A 12305-nucleotide genomic window follows, 5' to 3' on the forward strand; every position below is an offset into this window, starting at 1 on the left:
ACAAGTTGGTGGTGTTAAGATCAGCACTGCATTTCTTCCTAACTCGGCTAGGAGAGATGCAGTAAGCATTAGAATAATCCTGCACGTTTGGGTTAGTGAAGTGTAGGAGTTAAAAGAAAATGGATCAGGAGAAATACTGCTGGTATTGGGTGTGGAAAGAGGAAGAGACTCACTATTAAATTAATTACCCAATGGAACATAAGAATATTTAGATTGGCAAAAGAAAAAAAGGCTTGGACTTGAGCATGTCAAATGTATATGGCCATCCAGAGAAAGTACTTAGTCTACGAAAGGAACAGAAAAAGAAGACAACAAGGACATCTTAGCCCATGTACGCCTACACCTAAGAATGGCCCTCATGTATTCCTTCCCTGTGGAAGTTAGAGCTGGAAGTTAGGTAGCTGGCAAGAGGGCCTCCCAGTAAATGGGGGTGATGGAAGTCTTCTGGTTGTCCAGCCCTTCTGCCAGGCTGGGTGGAGTCTTGGGCATATTCCTTAACATCTCTGCGCTGGCAGTTACCTCCTCTATGAAATGAAAACAATCCCTATCTTATAATATCAGCCCTGTGATAAGGTTTATTGAAAGTGCCTGCCACAGTACCTGGGCATAATTGTAAATGGTTGTTGTTGCTATTGTATTGTCTCTGGTTATAAAAGAACTCATGAGAGTAGGGCAGTTTTAGTACAAATTTCGGATGGACCTGAAATTGTTCCCCTACCTTTTAAAGGTGGTACCTGGGCTGGACAATGGCCAAACAGCTGGCCTTACTGTCCCCCACCCCCCCATGAGAAAGTACTTTTATTTGAGTGACGCTGGCTCCAGGCAGCCAAGATGGATTTATAGTAGTTAAAAAAACAAAATAATTCATAATGGCAGTAAAAGCTAAATTATATGGAGTAGCATCATTTTATGTATTTTACATAGTAAGTAAACAACATGAGGGTGTTCAATAGCAACAACCATGAGGGAGGTACTATTTACCATCAACTCCATTCCACAGATAAGGAGAGTGAGACTTAAGAGGCTAAACAATCAGTCACTCAGCTACTAAATGGCAGGCTTGGAAACAAAGCCAGCCCCCTAGGTGCGTCCCTCCACACACACAGACAGACTCATGCAGTGGAAACACACGGGTGGAATACCTGGGCTCACTACTCCCTGTTCTGGTCAAGGTCACAGCCATTGCAGGGCCTGAGAAGCCCAGAGTGTACACAGAAGGAAGGCCCACACCTGGGAACACTGTCTCTATAAAAGTGTGAGAAAAGATTTCTCTACTCCCCAGCATACCAAGGTGCCATTCCCATCCATTCATTAGCCCAGCATTTACTGAGTGCCTAGCGTTAAACAAGCATTTGTTAGGATCCAAGCCTAACTGCTATGAATACAAAACTATGAGGAAAGAAGGACAAAGAGCAATGACAACGCAAGCTATGACATCAGTATCACACAGAACTGAAACCTCTTGTCCGCAGGGGATCCCATGCTTCGAGTCCTGCCCTATACCCGCTTCCCTGCCACTTTCAAGCTTCTCCTTGAGTCCTCGGTGAGCCCATAAAGCCATTTATAAATTCCAACCTCAGATCTAATTACACTGTCAGACGACCCCTGAATGCTCAATCTCTGCTCTGCAAAGTCGTCTGCTGGCAGCTGTGCATTTTGAAGGCAACAGAACAGTGAAAAAGATCCTTTCTTTTCATAATCATTTCCCCTGCTATGATTAAGAAAAGAGGCCTGTTTGATGTAATTTGCCCCCTGCACAGTTATCCTGGGAGAAGACCTGGCAATGCCCCGCTAGGTGGGAATGAAAGCTGTTGCTATTGTATAAACGAGAGACAATCACACAACTTACGGGTGCAGGGCATTGAGGCAGCATCACTGTCGGCTCTGAAAAAGCCTCGATCACAGGTGCAGGATATGGCTCCTTCCCAGACAGAGTAGCTGTGGGGTGGGCACTTGGCACAGGTGGCATCCGTGGAGAGGGCTTTGTAATAGCCAATTTTGCAAGCTACAGGAAAGAAGAAAAACAAACCAATATAAACCGCTGCTAATATAGCAAAGCATAGCATCACCTCCTTGATTCCAAAGAAGGGAGACATTTTTGCTAATCACTAGTGATCGCCTGGCTTGAGATGCAGGTAAAGCAACCAAAAACATGCAAGGATTACAGTCACTCTTTAGGGGACATTAACATTTCTGGTCAGAGGGCAGAGGAGCCCTATGGAAACATTTTTCTTAAAACTGATGGTATCAATAAAATCACAGGTAGAAGTTTCCCCAGTGTTTCCTGTGTGCTGGGACCCTGCTTATATGCACAATGTTTAATCCCCCGGCGCCTCTTTTCCATAGGTACTCTTATTAGCCTTACCTTAGAAATGAAGAATACCAGCTTTGAGCAGTAAATTGCCAGTACCTGACCATGCATCTGGTAAATGTCAGGGGCCAGCTTTGACCCTAAATGTCCTGCCCCCAAAGCCTGCACTCTTTGCCACATGCTATGAAATCTGAGAGCATGGTCTTGAACCAACCAGTTGGAAGCGTAGCCAAGTGCCAACAAAAAAATTGGTTGCTGATTATTTCCTAATTACAGCTACAGAGAGGGCCAAAGGGAAAAGACCAACAAAAACAACTGAGCACAAAAGAAAAGAAGAGTTGTTCAGACGTGAGTCACAATTTCAGGGGAAAGTTCTAGATACTACCAATATTAGATTCTGGAATATAATATGTTAAAAAAAAATTTAAGATCAGAAGATAGTTTGTGTTTATTTTCAAATTAATAAAACCCTCCCCAGGTTTTCAACACTCCCCTCCCTTCCTCCACACACCCCCGCCCCCCTCCACCACCACCAAGGGGCTGGTGCAGAGAACATGGGCCATATAGTTCCTTATGCACCTGACACACTTTCCATGACTTCATCTTTACAAACATCATCACACTGACACCGAAGACTGCTTTCACTAATGTGGAAAAACCCACTAATTCTGGGAAACCTCACAATAAAAAATAATTAAGAGAGCCATGCTCCCCTTTTTTCTCCCTATGCCCTTCACGATCACCTCCCAAATCTGTCTCAATCTCAAATAAAAATTGACCAACACCGTCAGTATTAAACCCACAGTGACAAGGCCATTAAACATAAAGTTATTTCAAAGACCAGAGGGGGAAAAGGTGACAGTTACCGACAATCTTTCCAGTGTGATCCACTCTCAATTCTTTCCAGTTATCACCTCCTTAGAATGCTTCTATACTATCAAGAATACCAACTGGGAGAAGAACCCATCAGGCAAGTTTCCATCAGCCTGACCCACCAGAAGAGACCAACCATGCCAGCAAGCCAGCAGATTTTATTCAAATGAGGAGAGACAAAGAGGTCCACAAAACTGCTTGATTCTCTGAGCAGCGATGGCCTCATTCCCTTGTCTCATTACTCATCCATCAAGCATCCCAGTGGCTTCCAGTTGAAGGCTGTTCCTCCCTCTTGCACATCCTGTTGGTATTTCCTTAATCGTGCTCTTGTAATCGCCAAGTGGAAAGGGAGTTTAGCAGAAGCTCCAGAAAGGCACACAGTTCCTTCGTCGCTATTAACTAAAGTTGTTTATGGAATTTCCTTTAACGAGCCAGAAGTTTATGACGTGTGGCGCACCGACCATAAAAGCGCTCAGAGATCAATCTCTCCCTTATTTGCTTTCATCTCTCACTGGACCGGAGCATCTTAGAAAAACAAGTTGCTCCAGTGACTGAGATTTATGTGTCTCGAGTTTATACAGTCCACATAATTAGATAGGGTTCAACATGCAAGGTGCTTTTGGTCATGCTTATGATGGCCCTAGGGTTTGGATTAAAATCAGAAACTCCAGGTTTGGCAGAAAGAAGCACTGGCTTGTCCGTCCCACATCAAAGACCATGAGTCCCTGAACTCGGGACAAACCCACTGGGTCCTGTCTGTCACTCACTCAGCCACAGCCCGCAAAGGCAACCTGTCGCAGGGTGTGAGGATGGCCAAGAAGGCATGCATTGCTTTTATTATTTCACATCTGGATGTTGGAGGAAAACTCTCCATGTTCCTGACTAATCCTTGTGCACCCCCATTTCACCAGGCATCAAAATCTTAAAACTCACAACGGCAGTGAAAGATTGACAATGAAAATTGTCCTGCGGCTGATTCATTGCAATGGGAAAACACGGCTCCTTCAAAAGCTTGTAAGAAAAATAGAGCGGTGGGAAGCATTGCTAATTCTTCAACTTCCATTCCAGTAAGACTACATCCAGTCAAAAAATTAAATCCATAGTTCACAAAAATCACAGTGGAGGATGTCTTTAATTTCTTAACGTTCAAAAATTAGTCCGATGAACATATTAATTTAAGAAAAAACTAGTTTGGATTTTTATATATTTTTTCTACATTTCCTTGAAGCTAGTATTAGTGTGCTATCAAGAATATGTACATGTGAATTCAATCGGAGAATATGGTTTTTTACCTATTTGTAAAATTGAAGGCTGCTGTTCTTTAAACACACTATTTTTATTCTCTTTTCCTCTTGCTTTTACAAGCACAAGCTGAAAATACCAAATTGTCATTGTGCTATTCTCAGCAACCCCTGCCACATTCTTTTGTCTTCAACTACATTAAGACCATGTTATTAATATTTCAGGATTCTTAGAAAGGATCTCTGAAAATATAGTAGTAGTTTTTCATGCACACAGCCCTTTTGCTGTGTTCAAAATGACCTACTAAACTGATGGCTCAGTACATCTTTTTTATTTTTTTGCCTTGAGTGGTTGGTTCACAGCCCTCCAGCATTTGGTGCACAAATGTGTAAGTACATCCTGTATTTATTCACCACTTCTTCGCATCTTAAAAATTTTAGTTCATCTTTCATTGTAAAGAATATCCCAGTGAAAGATGTCTTTGGTACAGCAAGCATTGACATGTGCTATGATTTTCTATCATTCTCTGGTGGGTGAGAACAGTTACACTGCATTTTTGAATGATAATACCTTGGCGAGCAAGCTTGTAGCGAGCCAAAATGCACACCCAAGAGACAACATCCTTCTGCCCCTTTGCGGGTGAAGGTTCACTAGATGGGGTGCAGTATAATGGATGGTTGTACTTGGCCTTTCAAATATGCCACCGTGGGAAGATGTGTTCAAGTGTACAAGGCAAACTTTGAAACCATTTCCTTTAGTTTTGCCTTAATTAGTTCTCTCTGCTGACTTTAAATAAAAGAAAAATATCAATGAGGACGAGGAGGAGAAAGAAAAATTATTTTCTCTCATTAGTTCACCCACTACCCTCAGGCAGTTGTGCAGTGTGGGGCATAAGTAGGTTTACAGTTATGCGTATTGGAAACAGAGTTCATTCTTGTATTATTATTTATTAATTATTGTATTATTTTCCATATGAACCACTGTAAACCTAATTTTGCCCCACCCTGTATTTTAGGATAGCCTTCTGTAGAAGTTTCTTTGTGGAATACTTAAACATAATTACTTTTGGTTAAAAAAATTTTAAAAAAAATATTCCTAAGTTTATATAGTACCTTCAGGATTTCTTGGTGCATAGATGACTTACTTACATGAGGTGTAAGGCCCAATTTAAGGAACTAGTTAAACTTACTCTTGAAACATATCCTATATAGATATTAGGGTCACTTTTCTCCTTTTGAAAAAAAAACAACAGAAAGATTGATAGTACCTGATTGTCTTTATAGTTTGTTTTTAGACAAATTTAGTTTGTATTTGAATACTATAGTGAGTTAAATAAAATACCATGATCTTTTTCATTTTACATTATTTTATTTTATTTTTTTTAAATATGTTTTATTGATTTTTTTACAGAGAGGAAGGGAGAGGGATAGAGAGTTAGAAACATCGATGAGAGAGAAATATCGATGAGCTGCCTCCTGAACACCCCTCCTGGGGATGTGCCCGCAACCAAGGTACATGCCCTTCACCGGAATCAAACCTGGGACCCTTCAGTCCACAGGCCGACACTCTATCCACTGAGCCAAACCGGTTAGGGCTCATTTTACATTTTTAATGTGGCTACTAAAACACTTAAAATTATCAGCGTGGGATGCATTATATTTCTTTTGGGCAATGCTGCCCACAGTCCAGACTATTAAGTCTCCTCTGGGCTTGTGTGTGTTTGTGCACACACGTGCACTCAGGCACTCTTGCAAATGCTGGTGCTGACAGTGGTGGGGATGTGTCCCCAGAACTCAAGGACCTTCAAAACTCACCCTGAGTCCACCTCAGAGGCTTAGATTTGCTTCTATTCAAGTACTGCTCTCAGCTCTAGCTAATTTGAAAAGAAAAGGCTAGTTTGAGTTAAAATACTAACCAATAGGTATTAATGGGTTAAAAATTACATCCCTAGGTAACTAATTTGCATTTTAATATAGATTCTCCAGAAGGTCAAAGCTGAAATTCCAACAGTGGCTCTCCAGGGGAAATTTGAGCCATTCTGGCAAACTTGTCCTCAGGAAACAGTTGGCTCTGGGAGGCCTTTGTTCCTTCCAACCTCCGGTGAATGGACAGGCACTATGGGAGCACTGCCTTTTGCGTTCTGATATACAGCATTTTCAGTATACTTAGGAATCTATTTTATAAATACCAAAGTCACTTAATGGCCACCATTGAATTAGTTCTGATTAATTGTTCACCTGCTAGACTATTTATTTTACAAATGATGTAAGAATAAATGATGAGAAAAGAAGACACTCTGTCAGAGGGTTTCTGCTGTGAGGTTTTTTTTGTAAAAATGTGCGATCCTCAGCCACCTTTGGGGAAGCTGTGAACTTTAACAAACATTCCCCATAGAACAGATGGGAAAACTGAGGCAGAGAGGTTGCAGAGTTGCCCAAGAGAGGGTTGCTTTCCTACTCTAGGCTGTGCAGCTTGAACTACTGTGTTTACAGACCTCTTCTCTTGCTTTTGAACCCTACAGGGTAAAGATAGACAATTGCTGCAGGGAAATGAGGCTCTGCTATGGGTCCACCTGATTCTATTCCATTCACAAATAGCAAAACAGGGTCAAACACTGGGAAAAGCACATTGTCCCAGTCATTCACATTCCATAACTAATTTTATTGATGCCTTGAGAAAAAATAAAAATCGGGTTCTTAAGGGACCTTAAGGATCACCTAATCCAGGGGCCGCAAACATTTCTGTAAAGAGCCAGATAGTAAATAATTTAGGCTTTGCAGTCCAAGAGGAAGACCCAGGATATTAAGAAGGTATTTGCATAACAAGATAAAAGGGAGAAGGCTGGAAGAGTTTAATGGGGGGAAAAAGGAAGTCCTATGCAATACTTTCAACAATAAAGATTAAAAGAAAGAAGATAAAAGTCTAACATTTACCAAAAAATATATTGATGAAATTCAAAATATAAAAGTAATTAAGTACAGTTTTTTATTATTTATATAATACAGACTTATTAATGAAAAGAATGGAATTCCAATTTGGAGAGATAACATTTCACTTAATTGGGGTTGAAAGAAAGTATTTCCTATTATCAAATTGATTACAAATGTCATCTATAAAAAAACACCCTTAGCTCTGAGACCATACAAAAAACAGGTGGCAAGCCTGGGGGCCATACTTGCTGACATTTGATCTAGTCCAACATATTCATTTTCAAGGTAAATGACTTGCCCACCCTTTCTTCTAGACTCTAGAGGATGGAGTTTGGAATCCAAGGTTCCTGGATCTCTGTTATCCTACAGTGCCCACCCCCCGTCCCCCAAGTTTTTAATGACAAAGTTTAATAAAGAGTGCTTTCTTACCATTGCTGCAAAAGAGTCAATTTTCCATCCACCATCTCAGTGGAAAACTGATTTGAGTCAGTACTATAAAAAGAAAATCCACCTTTAAGTGGATTTTCTTGATTAAATGATGTAACCTGATTTGGGGGACATTCTAGTCCATTTTGGGAGTAGCTTCTCTTAGGCACTTCCAATTCTTGCAATTATACATTATGATTAATTTTAGCATTACATTTTTTTTAGATTTTTCCTTTCCTGGGAATCCTGAACTTTGTTTTCATCTATAAAATAAAAGAATGACACTGATTGTTGTTTCTGAGCCACTAAGATTATGGAACTAAAATAGTAGTTGAAATACTTTGCATTTGTGACTTGTGTGGATACATGTTGCCTTAACTTTTGCCAGTGGACCTAGGTTTACTCCCTATCCCAACTCAGAAGTGTTGAAGTACTTTGAAAGGCATAACTGGGCTCTTAGGTCATCTTTGGTGTGGCCTAAGCTCTAGTTTGGGACACCAGTTAATAAAAAAAGAGCCACTGGAGTAAAGATGACCCGGATCCAAATTCAGCCAAGATGTTAAGCTCCTAGTCAGAGTAGCAGGCATTCTCAGACCTCAGTACACACGAAATGACTTGGATGGGGGCCCAGCAATTGATCTTTTAACAAGTCCTCCAAGGACCATAAACAGGCTAGGTATCAAGTAAAATTTAATTTTAAAAATATGCAAACACATTTTTAGATTAAGTAAATTATTTGGTTGCATTTTCAAGGTTTCTTCTTTCCACCAACAGTTTATGATGCAAATCATCTCATTGAGCAAGCCATAGTTCGATTCTACTATCCTCTACACTCCATCTCCTCCCACTGTTTCCACTCTTACCTTGGAGCTAGCTTTCACAAAGCCAGGCAAAGGTTAAAAAAAAAATGACACCTCCAAAAAAATCTATGCCGAAAATTGACTTGCTCTTTCAAGAACTGAATGCAGTATAATCCCATAAATAGGTGGGTAATTCTAAAATGTCAGATGCAGACAGTTTTCACATAAGATGCAGTAAATCCTCCCGAAGCAGTTCATGTAAAGCCTGCTAAATTTAAATTAACTCCATAAAAATTATTGAACACAAACAAAAAGAATGCAACGGAGAAATAACTTATTATTTTCCCTGCTTGCCTTGAAAATAGACAATCTAATTATCAGAGGAGCTATTTCTCTTTGGTGAATCTGGAGAGAGTCAACTTAAACAGTAGAAGTTACAGGATAGACAAAGTTCAATAAAACATGGAAGAGAAGCAAAGTAAGTAGCAGACTCAGCATATTAATAAGGTTTAATTCCACTGTCAGACATTCTGCTTAAAAGCAGTCCTCTTCCCTACAGGCATAAAGGTACCAACGGGAATGAATGTTGCCAGCTCTAATCTTTGTACCTCCAATTTTCGGCTGGTAAGCCTGGGGTTCTTTCTCATGGGGGACTTTTTAAGGCAATTATGCTTCCAAATTTAGATGTAAGTAACCTGACTGATAGGACAAGTGAAGGGCGTCAGTATCTTTGAAAAAGATATAATCCACTCTGATCTAAAGCTCCTACCAGGTTTGACCACAGTGTGATTAGGAACTTTTATTCAGTATGAGCATTACAATTTTTCCTAAAATGGGACAAATATGAATTTGTAATGAATCATAATAGATCATTGCTGGAAATAAATAAGTTATTTCAATTTGATAAAGGTGACAATTTTAAAATAGAAGGCAGCAAAGCAAACTGTAATAACAATATGTGTTCTTAAAAATATGTTGTTTGTTAAATAAAGATTCCTGATTTCTACTCTAATCCTCGTTCTCCCATTTAGAACATTGAAAATTTGCTACATAAAAAAAAATGTAAATAAATCATGGATTTCAAAGTTGCCTTGGAAAACAATTAATTCAGGGAAATAATCTCATCCTCAGAGCACTACAAATGTTGTAGGTATTTGTTCCCGTTATCTCATACTAAATATCACATATCAATGATCATGACTTTCTTTGGTAAACTGTGAGATTAATGAAACACTGGTTTAATTTTTTTCTCAGTTGATCAATCTTATTGAAGATATAAATTTGAGTAGATTGAGTAGAACTTGATTGAATGTCTTACATTAATATTTTTAAAGTTATGACAAAATTTAAGTTTTTCTGCCTTTCGAATATGTTAAAGTTTACATTAGGAAAGGAAATACATGAAGGTAAAAAAAATCACAAATGACCACAATAAAAAGAAAAAAAATCAAGAAAAATGGATGCTTTTAGATGAATTAAATGCAGAAAGTATTTAGTCATGTTTTAAAAAAACACCTAATCACTGCCTTGAATTTAATATAAAATTACTGAAAATATATGGAATACTTTTGAAAGATTTAAGTGTATGCTGCCCTATAACTATCAATCCTCAACCCTGATAGAATCTCAACCAAAGAGATGACATGAAGTCCTCACCATTCACACCAAATGTGATTGCCTCTGACATTTCTGAGAGGGACAGGCTTTTTGATGAGTCATTATTTTCTTCTTCACCCTTTGATACTTGAGGTACTGGTTCTTTACACATCTACTGATTGCAAATAATAGGCCAGAGCACTGAACAAAGGAAGCATCTATTCTGTTTTATTCCTCACACTACCCCATCTGAATTTAACCCTAGAGTCTAGGCAATTAGCATCATTACGTAAAAAGTTTGTCCATTAGAAGGCATATGCATTCATGCATTCATTCACAGCCATTCATATTTTAGCAAACATTTATTAAGCTTTTACAAACTAATAATAATAGTAATAATGATAGTACTTACTGAGCACATACTAAGCCTTGAGAGGCTGGGGCAATGGTTCTTTGTTATGGGGTGGGGCCACAACATTAGTAACATAGAAACAGAATTTCCAGAGGTTGAGGCCCAGAAGTCAGGATTCTAAAAAGATTCCCAGGTGATTCTAATGTGCAGCCAAGGTTGAGAACCACTGGGCTGGGGAATGCGAAGCTGTTGCCTTCCGGGAGGGTGCAGACCATTGTTCACCATGACATCTTAAGGAGTTCTCTCTTGCCGACAATTATGGCGATCTATCCTACACACCTAACCCAGCCTGTCTGCTTGTAGAAGGAACTAACTAGCAAACCAGCATCTGACAGAGTAGGTGACCCCTGAGTGGAAAACTCCAGAGGAAAAAGAGTTTAGCCAGGAAGCTAGTTCCACCCAGAAGTTAAAATAACAGTTAGTGATTGCTGACCAGGAGCAAATCACTGTGGTGGCCACTCCAGGTACTGACCAAGCTGATGTAGAGAAGGACCCTCTTTTTAGGGAGATCCCAGCTCAATTGGAGGTTTTCTCCTTAACTCTAAGTACACCCTATACTTCCTCAGTTTCTCTATTAAAAATTAAAGGTTGTAAGAGAGACTGGGAGAGAATGAAATATGTTCTGAAGCTGGGGCCAGACCAAGAGAGACAAGTGTTAAATAATTATTTGATTAACTCCAGCTGCAATGCTAGTCATTGTCATCACAATGACTTTATAGCCTCTGAGTTGTCACAAATCATGATTTATGCAGCTGAAGCGACTGCAGTAACAACTGCTCAATGCCCCTCTTCTTTTTTGTTATGTTGATGGGGCCTGAACATCTAAAAAAAAAAATCTTTACAAGACTGAATTCCCCAACGTTGCAGTTATAATTAGCAGCACATTATGATTCTCTGCTGAGTTTTGTGATCAGGGGTCCCTTCACTGTTTACCTTTTGAATATTATTTATTAAGAATTTTTTGAAATAAATGTTCTGAATACTCATGATTTTAAAAAGTGACTTATTTTAATGGGTGTGATCAGGTTAAACATCTGTTTTTGGAATTTCATATAGTGGGTTAATGACTTTATAGAGCTATCTGCCAGCATTTGATATTATATGTGTTTGACTATCCCAACACTGCTTATGTCTGAGAGAACAAAATAAAAATTCCCAAAGAGCTCCCTGAAGAGTCCTAGTCTAGACCGAGTGAAATTTATGGGAAATTTGCGCCGCCTGTTTTTGGTGAGGTAGAGGCAATCTGAGAGATCAGAGCAAGAATCAGCAAGACCAAATGCCTGAGATGACATTGAGAATGTCGTTATTATATACACCAGTGCTAGTCACAGCCTACCCTCTCCCACTGACTCAGTTATACTCCGAAAGCTGGGGAGATTTGATAGTCTTTTTAATGCATTCTGAACATGTCTGGTTGATAAATCATTGTCCCAAGAAAGCAGTTTTACTTGCTAGCAGGAACATGCCGTGTGACATGGAATGCTCATGTACACCCACCTTGACAAGGTTGGCCGGGTAACTTGTCATGGCGTACCTGTGAGCTTTCACCAGGACCACCTGGACACATGGGAAGTGAGGAGAGCTGTGCCTTTATAGATCTGAACTCCACAGCACTGGGACAATTTCCTTGCTTCCATTTGATCTCTTACAAAACACAAAGGGCCAGTATCTAGATCCTCCTTACTGTATGGCAGGTCTGGCAGATTCCCGCCCGC

General features: G+C 39.7%; 1 protein-coding gene across 6 annotated transcripts in view; it reads right to left on the reverse strand.

Moving 5' to 3' along the window:
* The window catches only part of EPHA4 (EPH receptor A4), a 137556-nt gene that overhangs the window by 74725 nt on the left and 50526 nt on the right, over positions 1 to 12305 (reverse strand). For all 6 annotated transcript variants that reach the window (XM_014531121.1, XM_005883482.2, XM_005883483.2 and 3 more), the window contains one exon: positions 1850 to 2005. In XM_014531121.1, coding sequence (XP_014386607.1) covers positions 1850 to 2005 — 156 coding nt within the window. The remainder of the gene's footprint in view (positions 1 to 1849; positions 2006 to 12305) is intronic.

This window comes from Myotis brandtii, unplaced genomic scaffold (assembly GCF_000412655.1).
Source record: "Myotis brandtii unplaced genomic scaffold, ASM41265v1 scaffold79, whole genome shotgun sequence".
NCBI lineage: Eukaryota > Metazoa > Chordata > Mammalia > Chiroptera > Vespertilionidae > Myotis > Myotis brandtii.